The following is a 19,213-nucleotide window of genomic DNA, read 5'->3' on the forward strand; positions in this document are numbered from 1 at the left end:
GTTTCAAGTTATTAAGAGTAAAGCTTATTTTCGAATCTTACACAGCCCTGCTTAACGTTGTCTAACGAAAATTGGTAAAAAATTCGCCTAAAAATATTATCATTGAATTACTAAAATGTACAAATGTCTCCGCATGGAAAGATTTGTGATTATGTCGATTTTTGGTTAAGATTCTAAAAAGTCAGGCAATTAAACATAAATTATTAAACGCAAATTTTATTTGATTCCTTTTTTTTTATTACTGTTATTCCTTTAACGTACAAAAATAGTTATTTGTTTGATTAATTGTTAACTTTGCTCATTTTTGGTTATTAGATAAATACCGATTTACCGTAAATTAAATCACGGGAGACTTCAACTAAATAAAGGCTCCTCTTATTATTATAATCGATAGAATAATAGACCATATGGTAATTAAGAAAACTTTCCATTTAGATGTATCAGGTAATAAAATTCGTTTCGAATGTAAAATACTTGTGCAATGTGTATCAAAGTATATATAAAGTGCATAAGCGGGAAGCGCAATACTATAAGTTAGATTGAAAAAAACATATCTATAAATTAAAAAAAAAATGTTAAAATGTATCACTAGACATATTAAAAAAAATCGCAAATAAGCAAACGGTAAAAAAGAATCTTACAATCTTCCATCAGTTGGTGAGAGTGTGGGAATACTATTTCCTAATATATGAAAAAAAGATGCAAAAGGTAATAATAAGATTTGATTTGGGTGTTGAATAATTTTAGGAGAAACGCTTGGTTCTTCATCGGATGGTGAAAGATCATCCTCGTTAGTGATGGGAAGTTGAGCTGATAATTGCTCTTTAACATATTCCCGTGTAGCAAGATAAATACGAACAAATACGATAAATAACGCATAATCTGAACAGAGACCTTATAAATAATTAAAATAAAAAGAGTTAATAATTTTGAATGATTTAATAAATTTTTCTTAAAAAAGAAATTTATTACCTTGAACTTTGAACCAAACTGCATCAAAAGGCCAAGATAAGACAATATCCAACAAAGTTACAATAAATACGTAAAATGCAATGAACGCAAAAAAAAAACTTGAAGTAATTTTTCCTCCTTGATGTAATAATAATAAAATACAAACTTCCCAAATATTATGCAAAATACCAAATGTTGACCATAATTTCCCTGTATCTAAATAGAATAAAGCAATTCCAGCAAAAGAAGTAAATACAATATAGTAAGCTATAGCTTTATTAAACCAAGTAGCGGAAATTCTACTTCCGTTCTCTTGATAAATATATGTAACATATTTTTTCGGTAAATCTCGAGTTGAGGTCCACTTTAATGAGTAATAACCCGATAAAATTGAAGTAATAATTAAAAATATAAGTGAAGTATCATACGTTTGTTGATCGAAATCTATTAAAAATAAATTTTACATTAAATTAAATAATGATGAAACAATAAATTTTATATCAATAATTAAAAAATACAAACGGTCAAGTCTTCCATGCCATGTCGGATATCCCGTAAAACGAGAAGGTTCAGCAGCTGGAATGGTAGGTTTACTGAACCCGAAAGACAAAAGCAAAAGGATTAATACTACAAAATATGTTATAACAGCACATCCACGATAAGTCATTTTTATTATTATTTCGTAAAGTTCGTAACAACTATTAATGTCGAGAGAAGTAGGAAAATTTGTTACTAACACGCGAAAATATTAGGATTATGTACAAATATGGATCAATTATCGACAAATCATAATTAGAGTTTCCAAATTGGTGTTTGTAAATTGTAATACGATAATTAATTTATTTTATTTCTAAAAGAGTGGTTAATCAATACGTTAATTAATTTTATTAGGCAAAAAAATAAACAGCGTGAATGGGTAGTATATCACGTGATACATTAATTCACGATTCATTTTTATCAATGCTAAGACTTATCATTTTATCAGATATTGCATTTTGCATTAGCCAATTTACAGCTTCTTCCATATTTCCTTCAGTGGTGTATAATGCCCGTTTTGAAATTTTCGCTGAATATCCCATCCTTATCAATTGATCTATATGATCCTGTGATGGTTTATATTTCCAAACTGCATCCAAGGTCATCTGCTTGCCATGAGTCTGTGACGATCCTTCTCGTCCAAATCCTCCTCTAACTTTCCCTCTTCCTTTGCCCCTTATCTCATTATATGGTCGTCGATTTTGGACATTATTCCTTCGATAATCATAATTATCCTCATTCTTACTCTTATTATTATTATTATTATTAAGCAAATTCTGCTGATTTACTTGTTCTGATGATTCTTGGATAGAATCCATTGCGTCAGAGATATCGCTAATTGGTCTATCATCTAAACCGTTAGCAAATTTATTCTGGAAAGGTAAAAAGTTTCCTTCCGGGTTATGTTCTTTATTTGAGTTATGATCATCAATTATAGCAAAAGATATATGACGATAAGTTTTAGGCAAATTCACTCCACCACCAGCGTATTCGGTTGAAATCACTTCATAAAATAACTGAGCCATAATGGACGGTGGGTTACGATAAGCCCCGCATCCAAATGCACTGAGAACTATCGCGTCGTGACCTTTTAAATAAAATAAGAATAATAAATATTTCAATATGGATTGATTACGAGATTTTATTATAATGAAATGCACCATTATCTAGTCCTATATTAAGGATCGCTTGTATTTTCCGTTGTGTTAATTTTTTTGCTTCGGGAACTAATGCAAACTCTCCGGAGTGATTTTTAACCAACCTTGGGCTACGCATTGCTGCCACTGCCTATTAGAAATTAATATATATTATTATTTTAATAAATTAATTTTGACTGTGTTTTATTGAGTCGATTACTTAGAGATATGTTAAAATCTTCTCACCACAAAAGACATCATCTCAGGGACTTCCAAAAATTCATATTGATCTTGCTCACTAGATCTAATAATTGTTGCGTTAGGACAATATATTCCTCCTATTTCCGGTATGGGATACCAATCTTTTTTGTTAGATTCGTGATATTGGAAAAGATTAGTACGACGAAATAGATTCTCTTCTTGAGCTCCCGCTCCATTTTTATAACCTATATTGAAATACATTCATTATTATTACAAATATATTATTATCCAAATTAAATTCTTATGGAACAGATTTAGCTAACTAATATATACCTCCACCAACACTTGTTGCAGAAGCCATGTTTAATACCAAAGGTCTATAACCTTTCTTCTTTAACTCCAAAGCTTCTATTAAACAATCGTTGTTCACGACTTTTACAACTGGTTTCTCTTGATTTTCAGTAACAATTTCTCTAGATAATATTGAACCATTTTTATAAAACTTTGCTTTTGCAATTTCTTCTTTAATATCTTTAGCATCGAGGTGATTAAATTTATTAGTTGGCGAGTGAAAATATTTATATGTGGAGAAAGCTGTAATTGTTTCCTTTTGAACAGCTACGCGCTGAGGTTTTTGCATCTTGATACTTTACAAATAGAGAAAAAGAGAAGTAGAAAGAAAGAGAACGCGGTCCTCGTATATTTATAAATGGGCACAGTAAACCTGCGGTTAACTGATAATGAGTAACATATCCTGATTTATCATTTTATTGTCCACCACGACAATTACATAATTTAAAGTTTGGAAGTTACACAAGATCTAAATCAAAACGTCACTTTGTAATGTCACGTGGTGAAAATCTCAATTCTACGAATGACGAATCATATAGGATGGCAAACTTAGATTTCAAAAAAAACAATCACTAGAAAAAATTTCTTGAGAACTTTGTCATTAGCAGTATAACTTTAACTAATAGAATTACAAGATGCAACCTTTTAATAAATATTATCCGCCTGATTGGACTCCGGAGAAGGTGTGTATTGTTTTATTAGTTCAATTTACTTCCCTCAAATTACGATAATTGTTAACAATTTTCCATAAACTAAAGGGCTCCGTTAATAAATTTGTTGGAAAACATCCACTAGGTGATCGTGCGCGTAAAATTGATCAAGGAATTTTAATTGTCAGGTTTGTCATTCTTGTATAAATTTCGAAAAATAAAATTCTTTAGATCGATACTGAATAAATTGCGTGTTTTGTGAAATGTATGAAACTCACAAGATTCGAATTACCTTTCAACATCTGGTGTGAAGGGTGTGGAAATCATGTTGGCAAAGGTAGTAACTTTATACTTTTTTTGTTTGTTTCCAAAGTCTAATTACTAATTCTTTGTATAGGTGTTCGATATAATGCTGAGAAAAAGAAGATAGGAAAATATTTTAGCACTCCAATATTCAGTTTTAGGATGAAATGCCATTTATGTGATAATTGGATTGAAATACACACAGATCCTAAGGTAAGATAATCAAATCATAAATTTTTTTATCTAAATAATTTTTATAATCATTCATTTTACGATATTTTATCCAGAATGCTGAATATTTGGTTGTCTCTGGAGCCCGTAAAAAAGTCGAAACTTGGGAACCGGAAGATTCTGAAGTCATTAAATTAAAAGGTATTTTTTTTCATAGTATTTAATTTTTTTTATTGTGCTGAATACATTATTGATCTTTTATCTCTAATAGATGATGATGAAGCTAAGAAAATGGTTGATAATGCATTATATAAGCTTGAATATTCTGTTAAAGATGAACTTAGATCTAGAGAAACTCTTCCTATTTTAACGCAGCTTCAAGTATGTCCTACATTATCAAATTATTATAATAATTTCGCAGAAATAAGTTATTAATGAATTCCTGTCCTCGAAGAGGTTAAATGATAAACAATGGGCAGATCCATATACACATTCACAGCGAATGCGCAAAAAATTTCGAGTATGAATCTTCTTTGCAATTAGTAAAATGCATAATTTATATAATTATTGACTCTTTTGTTTCCTTTCCTTTGAAAGGAAGAGAAAAAAGAGCTCGAAGCTAAGAAACGTGCAGATGAAGAAATATGTGATAGAAATGCATTATCAATACCACTTTTACCAGAATCTCAGGAAGACATAGTTAAAGCACGAACAACTGAGTTTTCAGGTTTTTTCAAAAAAAAATTTTATTTATTTTATTTTATATTTTATTCTATTCTATTTATTTATTCTATTTATTTCATTTATATTATAGATCAATTACTTGAAAAAGCTCAAAAACGTAAATTAGAAATAACAGCATCATCCATATTTAACAAACAAACATCAAAATCTAAAAGATCAAAATTCCATACTCATGATTCTAAAGATAAATTCGCAAAATTATCAGCAATTGTAGCAGTAAACACTAAACTCAAAATAGATCCATTTTTAAAAGATAATGATTGGAATACCGGAAATAATATTAATGGAACTGAAAAAGGTGAAAATAACAAGGATTTGGTTATTATAAAGAAAAAAGAAAGTAATCACCATCAGTCAGAAGTGTTAGATTCCAGAAATATCACTCCAGTAAATGATAAAAAAAATAAAGGTAAATTGATAACTTTTTTTAGATACATTTTACAATCGATTTATCCCATTTTGTTTTGTAGGCACCACTACGACAGGTATATCTTTAGTCAGTGCTGATTATGATGATGATGATGATGACGACGAAACTTTTAAATAATATTAGATAAATTATTCGTTCTTGTCTCGTTTTTATTTTATTATTGAAATCTTTTTCATTTGTACTGAGCAACTTATTAAGCGATTGCTCATGAAAATTAAAAAGAATGTAACATATAATTAAATTGAAATTCGGTTTATATTAATATAAAAAGTTTGATACCATTGAAAGTAATAATTACAATAACTACGATGAGAATTAATCACTTGGGGGTGGTCCAGGCCTAAAAAAAGGTTTACCGGCCTTCTTACTATAAATAGTCATTTTATAATTAATTACCTTTGAAATGATAAAACAAGGACAAAAAGAAATGAAAATACTTACAATTGCCACCACGCGGCTAGATTCATTAATAATACAAATTATTAGAATTTTAAATCATAAGGAAGAAAAACTGAATTCTAAATTACTTACCGATAAATGGAAGAGAAAATCCTGTACCAAGGAATAAACCCATTTTGATAGCAAGACCTGCCTTACTCTTAGTGCTGAAGGGGAGATGCTAATAATATATAAAGACAACTCTTATTTATAAATAATACTTTTAAAATAATAGAGATAGTTGATGGAAATATAATAGAATAAAAAATTAAAATAAGAACTAACCGAACCGTCAACATTCTCCCAATGATAAGCACCATCGCGCATTGGACGAGTTAATACACGGGAGCGGATAGTTGAACGTGCAAAAACGGAAGAATTCATCATATTTATTAAAGAGTGAAATTAACTGATTTTTTTAAAATTTTAAAAAGAAAATATTAACTGTCACATCGATCTGTATTACCGAATATCTGATTAGCCAATAATCACGAATCACAAATTTTTTTTCGATAGTGACTAAGTCGCGCTCGCGTCTTACTCAAATTTTCAACAATGACTTTTCAATTCCTCTCCCCAAAGCCATCATCGTATACAAATAAAGTTGATGCGGATGGAGATATTGATATGCTTCTTAAAACAGAAAGAGAAAATTTCGAGACGAAAGTTGTGACGCCTGGCGAAACCATAACTCATGCTACACAATATATGGGGTTTGTTTCAGATTTTATCAGAATTCAGATTCGATATGGAGGTTAAATTAATATAAATTTAGAGGTCATGGAACTTATATTTCACCTGAGACAAATCAACGTTTGTCATCGGTAGCCGGCGTGGTTGATCGCGTCAACAAACTAATTTCTATACGCCCCTTACACACGAGGTATGTTTAAGTAATATTGTGTTTATTCGCAACGCACATGATATTCATTAGATTCTTTAACAGGTATACGGGTGAAATTGGAGATTTGGTAATAGGTAGAATTACAGAAGTAAGCTATAATGATTTAATCTAATTAGCAAAAGTTTGTATGAAATGTTTGTATGAACTTGGCCTGACTTCCTAATTGAAAAATTAATTTTATGATAGGTTTCACAAAAAAGATGGAAAGTTGATATAAATTCAAGACAAGATGCAGTATTATTGTTGTCGTCCATTAACCTTCCTGGTGGTGTACAAGTAAATTTTTATGCATTGACCGATTTTTTCAATTTTTACTTTTGCACGTTAATGATCATTACTTATATGCGTTATTTAGAGACGTAAAACTGAGGCAGATGAACTTCAAATGAGAAAGTTTTTTTCTGAGGGAGATTTATTAGTGGTATTGCATCAATTTGAAAATTTAATCATCTTATGACTCGTCTAAAAACATGCTAATTTTTATTTCAGGCTGAAGTACGAGAAACTTTTCAGGATGGTTCTTTTTCATTACACATAAGAAGTCTTAAATATGGCAAGGTATAAAATAACTAAATAGTGCTTTTACAATTAAAAAAAATTTATATGTTAATATATATGCGTTTTTTTTTGTCTATTTCTATATAAGTTACGTAATGGTTCTTTTGTTATAGTTCCACCAGCACTTGTTCAACGATGTAAAACACATTTTCATACGTTACCGTGTGGAGTTAATTTGACTTTAGGTTTGAATGGTTATATTTGGGTGAGCAAGCATACAACACAAACAGTTGAAGAATTGGCCATTTATTCTAATGAAAATGAGGTAATAAAATCTCACAATATTATAATTCTGTATTGCATGCTAATATATGTTCAATTTAATATAGGAAATTGATCAAGAAAATCGTGAAGCAATTGCGCGAGTTTGTAATAGCATCAGTGCATTGAGCCGCCATTTCATGTGCATAAATGACAAAATGATAATGTTAGCGTATGAAGCTTCTTTGAATTTTCCGGTTAAAGATTTATTAAAATTAGATGTGATGGAAGTCATAACAAGTGAAGTGAGTGAAAAAATGATTTTATTGAAAGCTGGTATGAGAAGATAATTATACATTGTTGTATTGCTAAAGTGTTTCTTAGTAATACGATCAATGAGCAAGGTTATTAGAGCTATGTTAAAATACAACTAGCACATTTAACTTTTTATACATTAGATATTATTTATTATTTTGTCACTAATGATGCACCTGAACTTCACAAACCTTTCAAAACTACCTTATCCTAATTATACTGGTCTAAATATGATCAATCAATTTAGTAATTTACAGCTTACGCTTTACATTTATTATTACAAAAATAGCATATACAAAAATGCAGGAATAAAATACAGTAAAAATATTGATTATTTAGTCTTAATTGAACTTCCCTCTAGTGTAGACACCGATGCGTAATGTAGTAAAGATAAATAAAAATATATATTTCGTAAAATTAATAGTTTCTATAATTTTAGTCAAGGCAGAAGCAAATAACCAAAAAATTACATCTTTATTTTGTAAGCGTTGATTATAGGAGATGATGAACAGGGATCAGGCATTCAAAAAAAAACTGTCGCTGAAATAAATATAAACACCACACCTACAAAACTAATGTATTATGAATAATATGAGAATCACAACCAAAAAATTGCATAATATGTCTATATCAATAGTTTATTTAGAAAAGTATATACTTCCATATTCAATCAAACTTTCTTAGTATTTTTTTTTGGATAATACTTTTTGACTTTAACTAATTTAACTAATTTGCAATAATATAGATTATATAAAATTATTTTATTATTTGCTAACAAAGTTTCATATCACTTAATTTTTTAGCTATATGAAGTAAATAACTAGTTTTATTATTATTAAACATTATTTTAATAAATATAATTTTTTAATTAAGTATAATATTAAAATAATATTATAAGTAATAGATTTATTAAATTAAAATAAAAATATTAAATAATTTTTTTGTTAATTTAAATAAATAAAATAAATATATAAATAAATATATAAATAAATATTTAAATAATACTTTTTTAAACTATATATCAGACTTCCTTTTAAAATTTCATTTTACTAAAAATTGATGAAAAGTTCCAATCAACTATAATATTTAGAAGCTTTTTACTTCTTAAATGGAAATCTTCAAAAATTTTCTTAAGATAAGTAAGTACACCTTGATGAAAATTTTGTTTTTTATTTAAAATTAGTAGGAAAGCATATATACCAAGCCTGTAATAAAATAAAATAAAATAAATAAATAAATAAAAAGTATTTGATACACCAATTTATTTCTGAAATGTACCATATGACTTCCTCTTTTAATATATTAAAGGTGCATTTATCCTGATTTCCAGTTTTACACAACACATCATATGCAGATTTAATGGTGTTGTGCACTACTTCTATAATATATGAATACATATTAGCAAAAAAAAATATATATAGTTAAAGAAATCAAAACTTATTATTTACCAGCTTCAAATTTTTCATTTCTTTGAAGATATTTTGGCATCTCTTTTATATAGCTATGGAACTTCATTGCTACCATAAGAAAGTTCTGGTATATGTTTAATAAAGTGGTTTCTCTGGTATTCAACGAAGTGTCATAAAAGATCCAATGACACTTTGTTGTCATAAATCTAATTCAAAAATATAAATTATATTACAAAAATAGTTATACAAAGAAACTATTATATCAATTAATATATACTGCTTACTCAATCATTCTTTGTTTTAAAAATTCACCAGGGTTTTTTATTGTCTTTACAGTCAAGGTATCAGCAATATCTAATTAAAATAATAATCAATATAACGAATATTATAAAATAATAAAATCAGCTAAAGAATATAATGTTAAGATACTTGCTAGAAAAAACATATCGCGAGTAATCAGCCTTGACATTTAAGGTGTGAGTATTAATAAGCAACCCACACCACGGAAAATCTTGATTAAATTTAATATGTATATTAAATTTAAATATAAAAATAAGAAAGAAAAATAATAATAATAAAATAAATACCTCCTGGATTATGAACTTTATTTATTTTTTCACCAGAGATTTCCAGATCAAAGTTCACCATGCTTTTCTTATTGTTTACAATGCACTGGTATTCAGGATTCCCCCGATGCATTACTGTAATAAATTTTATAACATTCGCTTTGTTTGTACTTATATATAAAAAGTCGTCAAGCAGGTGAAAAAGAATCTATTAAATAAGGAAATAAGAAAATAAATACTATTAAATATATTATATCATTAAAAATGTAAACAAAGAAATATATTTGAAATTAATATTTACTCCATTATTATCCTTAATAAATTGAAGTTCAGATTGCTCCATAACTCCATAATAAATGCTACATAGTAATGACGATAACATTGACCCTTGTGGAATGCCGACTTTTTGTGTATAAAATTTATCTTCAACCTATATAAATACATACATGAATTATTGAGAATGGCTTTAGTTTTGCAAAGAGCCTAATTATTTCAAAAATAGATTATAAGTACTTTTATAATGTTTTGTTGAATATGTTCTTCCAGCAATTCAAGAATATCTTCTAAATCTTTATATGATTCTTTAACATTTTCAATAAGAATTGCATTCTTATATTTTTGGGCCAACTCAACAGCATATTTCGGAAAAGATATAAATTCCTCTATAATTGTTTTGAAAAAAATAAAAAAAATAATGTAAAAAATTAAAAATAACCAATACAAAATAACAATCAATTGAAAAGACCTACCTCCATTATGGACATAATGTTTATGGTTTCTACGAATATTCCCACCTTTTGGATGAACAGCATCATATCGATTTACCACATATTGTGTCTAAATAAAAACAATAAACCATTCTAAATAATATATTAGACTAAATAATTATTTATTATAATATACCTTAGTTAATACATTAGCACGAATTATTTCCATAAGTTTGTCATGATCAATTGAATCAAAACAACATTTAACATCAACCTTGGCAAAATAAAGCTCAAAATCTTCTTTATCGGCCAAACATTGTTTAAATTTTTTTAAACGCTCATGAACTTCATTATAACTAAATATAGATCCATTCAATAACAATGGATTGTTCTCCTATTTGAGGAAAAGAAAGGATAATTTATAATAAAATATTGTATTTTTTAATCATGAAGCTTCAACTACCTTCTCATAGTTCAAAATTTGATAAGTTGTATTCAAAATAGAATTGATTGATGGTGGCCGTTTCAAATCTTTGTGAGTGGCTCTGTTGGACATCTCTACCTTTTGAATTAAACATAATTTAATATATTATTTATATTTTTTTTAAAAAACATAAAAAATAGTCTTACGGTTTTGTGCATTGGACACTTCATATTAACAATAGGTCTAAGATTTCCTTCATCATCTTTAGGGATAAATTTTACTTTGGAATACCCAAGTGTCTTGCCATTTAATACTTCGGTCACTTTCTCCGTTGGGATTTCTTCAAATGTAGAACTTTTCAAAGGTTCAAAACCTTGTTTAAACATTTTTAACCAAACTTCTTGTCGATAGTAAAATAACCGACATTTATATTTAGCATTGTGTGTTATATGAAAGTTTAACTATAAAAAACATATAATATGAAATAAGGATATGATTAACTTCTCAGTTAATTTTGTTAGAGCAATATATGTGTAATCATTTACCTTAAGAAGTGGGATTACAAAACATTCGAAAACCCACCAGATAAATTCATGCAACACCTCAACACGTTTCATTCTTTCCAAGCTGTTACAAGATTTTTTATCTCCAGGCGGTACAAGCCATTTACATTCATTTACCTAAACGTTGTCAGAAGTATATCAATTTCATATATCAACATAAATAAATTAAAAATTATGTAAAAAAAATAACCTTAAAACCATAAAGAACTTCATGCAATGATAGGACTTCAAAACGGCGACGCTCAATAAATATTCCAACCATTTTATAAATTAGAGTCTTATTATTTTTACTACCCCAAAATTCAGGCGGAATGATAAAATCCAAAACTCCTATAACAAACTTTACAACCTATTGTATGTTAAATAAATTTTTTTTAAAAAAAAAATAATGTGAAAATAATTTAACATATATATATATATATGATATACAAGTAATGAATTTACCTGATAATTATTGCAGTAACTCAAACTAGTTACATTTGTATCTGTTTTATCTATATCCTAATAATATAATTAAACATGAACATAATTAACAATTTAGATCTTTTTATACATAATTTATATAAATTGGAAGTTAAAAAGAAACAATTACTTGAATTGGACAGTATTTATTGAGCAAATTCTTGTACTGGCATCTATTATGTCGCTCAATTATATGTTTGACGTATGGAATGAGATGTTGTAAACGGTTTGGAATTTCACACCGTAAATTCTGGTTAAATATAAATTCATTATATAATTAAATGTAAAATCTTTTTAGATAATAATCGTAATAATTATTATAAATTCTAATTGCAATTTACACTGAGTTCCTTTTTCCTATCCAGATAAACGATATATAATGATGTATCGGAAGATTTCTTAGTGAAGACGTTCTTAAGACCAAACTGTCTTGGAAAGATATGATATATCACAATATTCGACATATTATTCTTAGAAAACTTAGCCACGTTAAGGATGTCTAACAAATAATCGGAATAAAATAAATAACAAAATTGTAACAAGTAAATATACAGTAATACTTACGTTCTTTTGGAAGACCATACCAAAGAGTACCATATTTATTAAAGATTGGAGAACTTAAAAACATGACAGACCGAGAGAAACACAAATTTGACAAAGAATTTGGGTTGGAGACTTTTACCACATCACGATTATTCAAAACAATGGCTTTTGAAACAGGGTTTTCTACGTCCTCAATTGGACGTTTCTTTTGAATCTCATTATTTTCGTTTGATACTACTGAACATTCATTACTGATATAAGCATTATTTGACGCCTTCTCCACGCACTTTTTGCGATTATTTAAAATGATAGCATTAGAAGAAGTTTCTTGAACATCCTCAAATCGACGCTTTTTCTGATTCTCGGGATTTTTATTTTTATCTGATATAATACATTCATCATAGTTTGATGTTTCCTCGGTTACTTTAACAGGATGCATAGCTTCCATAATTTTGAGAAAAGTCCCCTTAGTCTGTTCCTTAAATTTGGTGTAATTTGATGCTGTGTCTCCAGTCTCTTGTTTGGTAAAGTTTGATGCCATGTTCTCGTCTCCAATTTTCTGTTCAATATGGCTTGATATCATATCTTCATTAGTATCTTTATTAGGATTTATAACTTCTACCCATGGCTTATCATTTAGCTTAAGGTCATCAAGGCTCGAAGTAGTGGTTTGTGAACTTAACTCGCTGGTATTCTGAGATGAAAAAAGAGTGCTATGATCACTACTGCTTTGTGAGTCCAAAGAACTTGAAGCATAACTTTTCGAATAAGTTTTATCTTCTTCATCACGCAGTTTTCTGAAGAAGGCGAGAACATCGCTTTTACGTTTAGATACGGAATTGATGTCCTGTGATAACATTGATTTCTGGGAAGCAACATTATCGTCTGGCAGACTATTTTGGCAGAGATTATAGGATCCGTCAGAACTTTGATATGAAGTACAAACATCCTGGGTAAATGTTGTTGGTGCAACCTCTTCATTCTGAGAAGAAAAACAGGTGCTTGATGTAGAATTTTGCGAGCTAGTATTGGATGGAATACATGCGCTTTCAGTTTCAGTTTGTTTGTTAAGAACATGAGCAGTCTGAATATGAATAAAATTTAAATTGGTTAATTACAAGTTAAATTATTATGATTATTATGTAAATTTGTTATTTACCTCAGAGATTTTCTTTATGTTCTCGAAACGCTTGATTCGTGGTATTGGAAGCTTGTTTATAGCTGGACCCGTTAATTGAACGTAACATCCATTTTGAAGTTCAAGAAATATAGAAAAATTTGTTAATAGAAAGACCATGGCTTCTTGACCGATCCTATAGATAAAATATAATTAATACATCAATTTTGATATTTTATTTATAAAATTTTTATATACCTAGTATAAAATTTTAACCAGGCCCTAGATTTTCTCATATAATCAACTGTAGAATTGATACCAGTTAAACTAAAACCTTGAGAATTTAATGCTCTCGGCTTAGTGAACCCAAAACGCATTACATTAGTAGCCGATTTTTTATCAATTCGATTAACCAATATAGCAATTGCCTGGTTTATAGTCTACAAATTAATAAAATCAATTTATATTAATTGTTCTGTTGCTTTAAATAAGAATAAAATAAACAGGTAATACTCATAAATCGAGACGATACTTACAATATCGAGACAAGTGTCTTTTTTGGGAATTGTTCCTTGGTGTTCCTTCATAATTTGAGGAAATTTTTTAGTTGTATCAGCATTTATAACTGAGGTTGTGAGAAGTTTTTTATATTCTTCCTCATCTTCATCCTTGAGTATCTCGACGTTAACGTCGAGATGAGGCTGAAGAAAGTTGAATAGATAATTAAGGTTTGAATAATAAAGTTCAAGCGTAGAATTATCAAATTGTGAAACTTTAGACATTTTTTTTTTTTACTAGGAATCTACAAGAAAAAGGTAAATTTGATTTCTTTTATTCAAGTAACGAACGTAAAAAGTGGATACGTGTTTTTTACGCGTTTAAATATCTGACATGTAATACGCGACATGATTTTCATATTCTTGTTAATCTTGTGTGAATCTTTTTTTTAAAAAGATTTTTAAACGTTTATACTCTGTGTAACTTATCTATTTTTCCATATATTACAGCCAAATTATTATATCATTCAGTTAAAAAATGTTACAACCTTCAACAATTAAGCGAAGATTAAAAACATTATTAAGTGAATTTAAAAGGGCTAGACAAATTTGGTCAGAACTTAATGACGATGGTCTTGAGATAGCGAATTCTCTCATGAATATAAAATTACAAGAACGGTATTAAAATTAAATTTGACCAATTTGACCGTATTTTAAAAAGTTCAATAAATATCTAACAATATTAAATTTTTTTTTTTTCTGATTTTAGAAAAGTTGATTATTCAATATATTGGAAGAATGATTTAGATAATCTACCTGATTTAGAAGAAAATTATGAAACCAAAAATTTAAATGAAAATTATAAAAATTTATCACAATCTTTAAGACAAATATTTGAAAAAATGGTAATATTATGGTCCCTATATGCGTCGTTATTAGTATCCTTTAACTAATAATAATAATAATAATAATAAAATCTTAGGGTATTCAGTACACGAAAATGAAAATTCAAATATTACAAATGGAATCATTACTTGAAGAAAGTTGTGAAAGTTTAGGAGAAGAATTTACATATGATACGCCATTATATCTAACATGCCCATTGGAAACATTCGGTAACAAAAAAATTTTTTTTTCTTTTTTTTTTTTTATTTATTTTCTAAATTTTTAAAACACCCCATATTTTTAACCCTTGACGAAAAAAAATATCTATATGTACATATTTTAGTTAATAAATCTGGAAATATACTGAATATGTATACTCAAGAATTGAATTTAAAGAAAAGTATAATTTCATCAATAGAAATAATTAATGAAAGGGATAAAATCATGGTTATGTTATCTAGCTGGTTAAATCAACCTTTAATTAATATCGAAATAATTAAAGAATTTGAAGAAGTTTGTGAAATTGAAATTGATTATGAAGAAAGTTTGTAATTATTCACAAAATAATATTTTTCTAAAAAAAAAATCAATGTTTGTTGTTCTATGGTTACAGATACGTCTATTTTAAATCCCACTAACCTATATATAGTAATAGACCGAAATTACTAAAGAGATGAAAATTGGGAAAAAGGCGTTTGACAGTATTGAAGAAGCGCTGCTTATTTGACTTGCACCACACGTACCTGATAAAAACATGAAAAAATTTAGATTTTTTTTTATTTTGGAAAAAAAAATAAAATAAAAAAATTTGTTTATTTTATACTTACATACGGGACCCTTATTATTATTACAAGTAAAATTAAAATCTTTAAAAGCGCATTGAATATCACGACAATTTTTAGCATAATCAAAACATTGTTGAGCACTAATATCAAAATTTAAGGTCGTCGAATTACCCGTGTTACTAAGAGCGGGTCGTGTGTTTTGTGCGGTTTTTTCAGTTGGGGGAGACAAAGGAATTTGTGCGAAAATATTTGGTAATATAACATCTGACGGAGGAATATCTTTGATTCCTTTTGAAGGTAAGTTATCAGCAAATTTAATATCATATATGCTTATTTTTACAAGGTAATAAAATGCAATAAACGTTATTGCTATAGAAAAGAATGCTATTGTGAACCTCCAATATACAAGCATTATGACAAAATATAACTGATGTGAATTTGTTAGAAGGTAAAAAAATTTAAGGTGATTTAAATAGAGAAGGAATGTATATATTTATATATCATTAAGATAAAGAAACCAAATCTGGTTTTTTTTTTTTTCAGAGAAAATGATGAAAAATTATTTTAATTAATTAGGATATTTATAAATAAATTTCTTTATGCTACTCATGAAACGTATATTCTTCTCTATGTCATAAAAAAATTTTTTGATTTTACGTAATCAATTAATAATCGAAATCTAACACAAATAAAAAAATTTTGTAAATTATTTAAATACAGTCTATTGCCTAATATATTTTCACTGATTATTTATTGCATAAAAACCTTTACTTAATTAATATGCCTCCGACGGGATTTACATAACACCGTATGTTGATCCTGATTTTTTAATTACAATTTATTTAGAATAAAAAAAAAACGTATTTCTTATTATCTAAATTCTATCTGATCAAATCAAAATTCTTTACCGATTTACATTCCAGTAGCAAAATTAGGATAAGTATTACGAATCTAAAAAATAATCGAAGTTTAGAAACAAATTTCGGTTACTACACCAATAAAATGCGGGCAATCTTACCGCACGGTATAAATCGGGTTTAGTTCTTTCCAAAGCTCTCGGATCCTCGGCTAAACATACGAAAGTAGTGGCACTTCCACTTAATATAATAGATCCCATTATGGTCATCATTTGAAATCCAATAATAAATCCCAAGAAAACTACTAATGGAATGTATCCACCTCCAACATTTTTAAGAATAATTACATATAAATAACTTAATAATGCTGTTACAATTCCCACAAGAAGTGCGCCTAAAAAAAGTGTGAAAAAATATAATATATAAATATCAAATTTTAATTTAAAAAAATTTATATATATATATATATATATATTATTCTACCCATAGCTATGACAGTGCCAATTAAATTATCATTTATAATTGCTTCAACACCACGATCTTTGATCAACGTCCAAGTATCCTAAAAAAGAAAAATTTAATTGGATATAGGCTGAAGTTATTTAAATCAAAGTTTGAAAAAAGTTTTACCTTTGCCTATATTATATTGATTTTAAATATAAAAAAATTAGTACATATATTAAAAAAAAAAAATTTTTAATATTGAATATTAATTAATATTAATAATTTCTTACGGATTCTCGGAATGATTTTCCGTAAATCGCAACTTCTGTATAAGCGTAAAAGTTGAAATATTGCTAAGCAATAATAAAATTAGTATGACAAATTAATAAATTAAAAGTATTAAAAGTGTAAATAAATTATTATCTTATCATACCAATAATGATTCAACCATATCTACTATTACTGAGGCACACGCAAAACAAAAAGCCCCAAACGGGTTGTCAGTTTCCTGCGCAGCACTTCTCAGCAATGCACGAATAACTTGTAATAATGCCACAATTAGACTTCCAAAACATATACTACCAAAACTTGTAGTTGAAGCACGTTTTGCACTTCTTAATGTGGGCATAGAAGGTACTCCTTGAGCTGTTCCCTCGAAAAAATAATATGTTGCAAAAACCCCTGAGGTTGTAACGTGTACCCAAGTTTGAATCACTTGCGAAGTCCAATAAAATGAGAATAATAAAAATACAACAATAGCAACTATTTTTCCAGATTCACATGCCCCTGTTGCTGGTAAATTATTATCTGATCTTGCTCTACAAGCTTCCGGATACCAAACTTGATATGCAGCTATTGGAAAAAAATACGTGTAAATAAAATAAAATACCATTTACTATTAAATAAGTTGAAAACTTGTAAGTTTCTAAAAAAAAAGCGATTCATTCATGTGAAATTGCAAACATTATATGATTAAAATTTTAAAAGATGTTTATGTTTCATACCAATGAATGTGAAAATCCACCATATTGAATATAAAGTCTCTAAAAATAAACCACTAAAAGCGACAAGAAGTAAGCTTTTGAATTTCTTTGTTATATCTATCACGGTCTCCAACATAATAGATGAAAAAGGTATCAATGGTCTCCACCTAAATCGTAAAGAAGATTGTTACACATACTGCGCCATCTAAAATTCACTGGTTTTTGATTGGGGAACTACATACCAGAAGAAAAATAGAGTGTAGAATATAGCCACAATAGCTATAAGAATTGCCATACTGAAATATTTTGCAATAAAGTAAAAAACGGCCATTGCCCAATAAAACAATATTGAAATAATAAATGTTCCTATGATAAATCGTCGTGGAAATCTATAAAATTGATTTTTTTTTTATTAATTAATAGAAAAAATTGTATTGTAAAAAAAATAAAATACCTTTCTGCAAATGCCAAGTAAATCATGCTTAGAACGAAACCTACTCCCACGCAAATTAATAATAGCCAAATCGTACTCCAGTTCAATGTAATTTTTTGAACAGAATCGGATGATCCACTACGTTGAATTGCTGCGTAATTTCTTAATGCTAATACTGACAAAGCAATGAAAGCGCCGAGATGTAATAAGAAAAGTATAGCGGCCCCTACATAAAAAAAAAAATAAGTAAAAATAAATTAATAATAACAATAAATTCTTCACGATTACATACATAAATCACGATATTTTGGTGTTGGGTTGAATTTATTATTTGTTCCAGCATTATCATTATTTTCTCCATTATTACCCATAGACTGGGATTGCATAAATGAAGGAGGAGGAGCTGAAGGTGGAGGATATTGAGGATGCTGAGGATATTGTTGATATTGATGATTATTTTTTTGATTATATGGATCTGGAGGTGGTGGATAATATGGAACTTGTCCACCGGCATAATTTGGTGGTTGTCCATGTTGTCCATAAGGTTGAGACATGATTAAAGAAAACTACTAAAATAATCGTTTTTATTAAATTTTTTTTTATAAAAGGTAAATCAATGAGAAAAAAATGGATTTAATAATAATACAG

The 19,213-nt window shown here is 28.0% G+C and overlaps 9 protein-coding genes across 9 annotated transcripts; 3 read left to right on the forward strand and 6 right to left on the reverse strand.

The window, feature by feature from the left end:
• Window positions 1–197: 197 nt before the first annotated feature.
• Window positions 198–1,618, reverse strand: OCT59_030129 (uncharacterized protein; the record flags this gene model as incomplete). The annotated part of the gene is made up of 4 exons (XM_025318531.2): window positions 198–554; window positions 642–894; window positions 973–1,395; window positions 1,474–1,618. The coding sequence occupies 4 exons, from the start codon at window positions 1,616–1,618 to the stop codon at window positions 359–361; spliced, it is 1,017 nt and encodes a 338-aa protein (XP_025175885.1). The 3' UTR covers window positions 198–358.
• Window positions 1,619–1,810: 192 nt separating this feature from the next.
• On the reverse strand, window positions 1,811–3,500 carry OCT59_030130 (uncharacterized protein). The gene is made up of 4 exons (XM_025318532.2): window positions 3,159–3,500; window positions 2,871–3,070; window positions 2,649–2,775; window positions 1,811–2,575 (listed from the first exon to the last, which is right to left on the reverse strand). Exons 1-4 carry the CDS (start codon window positions 3,463–3,465, stop codon window positions 1,893–1,895), a joined length of 1,317 nt encoding a protein of 438 aa, XP_025175886.1. The 5' UTR covers window positions 3,466–3,500; the 3' UTR covers window positions 1,811–1,892.
• A 311-nt stretch (window positions 3,501–3,811) lies between these two features.
• On the forward strand, window positions 3,812–5,763 carry OCT59_030131 (uncharacterized protein; the record flags this gene model as incomplete). Its single annotated transcript, XM_066146455.1, has 10 exons — window positions 3,812–3,859; window positions 3,935–4,014; window positions 4,108–4,163; window positions 4,224–4,342; window positions 4,417–4,501; window positions 4,572–4,681; window positions 4,755–4,820; window positions 4,898–5,027; window positions 5,115–5,453; window positions 5,515–5,763. The coding sequence occupies 10 exons, from the start codon at window positions 3,812–3,814 to the stop codon at window positions 5,589–5,591; spliced, it is 1,110 nt and encodes a 369-aa protein (XP_065995096.1). The 3' UTR covers window positions 5,592–5,763.
• On the reverse strand, window positions 5,590–6,296 carry OCT59_030132 (uncharacterized protein; the record flags this gene model as incomplete). Its single annotated transcript, XM_066146456.1, has 4 exons — window positions 5,590–5,834; window positions 5,916–5,931; window positions 6,006–6,093; window positions 6,198–6,296. 4 exons carry the CDS (start codon window positions 6,294–6,296, stop codon window positions 5,711–5,713), a joined length of 327 nt encoding a protein of 108 aa, XP_065995097.1. The 3' UTR covers window positions 5,590–5,710.
• Window positions 6,297–6,467: 171 nt separating this feature from the next.
• Window positions 6,468–8,009, forward strand: OCT59_030133 (uncharacterized protein; the record flags this gene model as incomplete). The annotated part of the gene is made up of 9 exons (XM_066146457.1): window positions 6,468–6,625; window positions 6,688–6,795; window positions 6,859–6,904; window positions 7,003–7,092; window positions 7,172–7,237; window positions 7,306–7,374; window positions 7,463–7,639; window positions 7,704–7,880; window positions 7,950–8,009. The coding sequence occupies 9 exons, from the start codon at window positions 6,468–6,470 to the stop codon at window positions 8,007–8,009; spliced, it is 951 nt and encodes a 316-aa protein (XP_065995098.1).
• A 741-nt stretch (window positions 8,010–8,750) lies between these two features.
• On the reverse strand, window positions 8,751–14,463 carry OCT59_030134 (uncharacterized protein; the record flags this gene model as incomplete). Its single annotated transcript, XM_066146458.1, has 21 exons — window positions 8,751–9,095; window positions 9,169–9,268; window positions 9,339–9,505; window positions 9,584–9,653; window positions 9,733–9,810; window positions 9,887–10,073; window positions 10,167–10,295; window positions 10,379–10,527; window positions 10,615–10,702; window positions 10,769–10,966; window positions 11,036–11,134; window positions 11,203–11,457; window positions 11,542–11,676; window positions 11,750–11,908; window positions 12,004–12,060; window positions 12,152–12,271; window positions 12,363–12,520; window positions 12,586–13,648; window positions 13,724–13,877; window positions 13,940–14,121; window positions 14,218–14,463. 21 exons carry the CDS (start codon window positions 14,461–14,463, stop codon window positions 8,924–8,926), a joined length of 3,966 nt encoding a protein of 1,321 aa, XP_065995099.1. The 3' UTR covers window positions 8,751–8,923.
• A 253-nt stretch (window positions 14,464–14,716) lies between these two features.
• On the forward strand, window positions 14,717–15,615 carry OCT59_030135 (uncharacterized protein; the record flags this gene model as incomplete). Its single annotated transcript, XM_066146459.1, has 4 exons — window positions 14,717–14,856; window positions 14,948–15,083; window positions 15,170–15,293; window positions 15,407–15,615. The coding sequence occupies 4 exons, from the start codon at window positions 14,717–14,719 to the stop codon at window positions 15,613–15,615; spliced, it is 609 nt and encodes a 202-aa protein (XP_065995100.1).
• Window positions 15,334–16,401, reverse strand: OCT59_030136 (uncharacterized protein). The gene is made up of 2 exons (XM_066146460.1): window positions 15,891–16,401; window positions 15,334–15,806 (listed from the first exon to the last, which is right to left on the reverse strand). The coding sequence occupies exons 1-2, from the start codon at window positions 16,258–16,260 to the stop codon at window positions 15,703–15,705; spliced, it is 474 nt and encodes a 157-aa protein (XP_065995101.1). The 5' UTR covers window positions 16,261–16,401; the 3' UTR covers window positions 15,334–15,702.
• OCT59_030137 (uncharacterized protein) lies at window positions 16,389–19,183 on the reverse strand. Its single transcript, XM_066146461.1, has 11 exons — window positions 18,858–19,183; window positions 18,587–18,791; window positions 18,375–18,521; window positions 18,154–18,299; window positions 17,583–18,001; window positions 17,440–17,502; window positions 17,336–17,341; window positions 17,189–17,267; window positions 16,867–17,099; window positions 16,757–16,799; window positions 16,389–16,667 (listed from the first exon to the last, which is right to left on the reverse strand). The coding sequence occupies exons 1-10, from the start codon at window positions 19,117–19,119 to the stop codon at window positions 16,761–16,763; spliced, it is 1,599 nt and encodes a 532-aa protein (XP_065995102.1). The 5' UTR covers window positions 19,120–19,183; the 3' UTR covers window positions 16,389–16,667; window positions 16,757–16,760.
• Between the last annotated feature and the right edge of the window lie 30 nt (window positions 19,184–19,213).

Source organism: Rhizophagus irregularis, chromosome 9 (genome assembly GCF_026210795.1).
Source record: "Rhizophagus irregularis chromosome 9, complete sequence".
Taxonomy (NCBI): domain Eukaryota; kingdom Fungi; phylum Glomeromycota; class Glomeromycetes; order Glomerales; family Glomeraceae; genus Rhizophagus; species Rhizophagus irregularis.

Coding starts and splice junctions, on each gene's coding strand:
- OCT59_030130 (XM_025318532.2), bottom strand. CDS start 3,465: ATGCAAAAACCTCAGCGCGTAGCTGTTCAAAAGGAAACAATTACAGCT. Junction 3,071..3,158: donor TGCAACAAGTGTTGGTGGAG/GTATATATTAGT, acceptor ATTTCAATATAG/GTTATAAAAATGGAGCGGGA. Junction 2,576..2,648: donor TAATATAGGACTAGATAATG/GTGCATTTCATT, acceptor TTTATTTAAAAG/GTCACGACGCGATAGTTCTC.
- OCT59_030136 (XM_066146460.1), bottom strand. CDS start 16,260: ATGCTTGTATATTGGAGGTTCACAATAGCATTCTTTTCTATAGCAATA. Junction 15,807..15,890: donor TAATAATAAGGGTCCCGTAT/GTAAGTATAAAA, acceptor TGTTTTTATCAG/GTACGTGTGGTGCAAGTCAA.
- OCT59_030137 (XM_066146461.1), bottom strand. CDS start 19,119: ATGTCTCAACCTTATGGACAACATGGACAACCACCAAATTATGCCGGT. Junction 18,522..18,586: donor TACTTGGCATTTGCAGAAAG/GTATTTTATTTT, acceptor TCAATTTTATAG/ATTTCCACGACGATTTATCA. Junction 16,800..16,866: donor AACCCGATTTATACCGTGCG/GTAAGATTGCCC, acceptor ATTATTTTTTAG/ATTCGTAATACTTATCCTAA.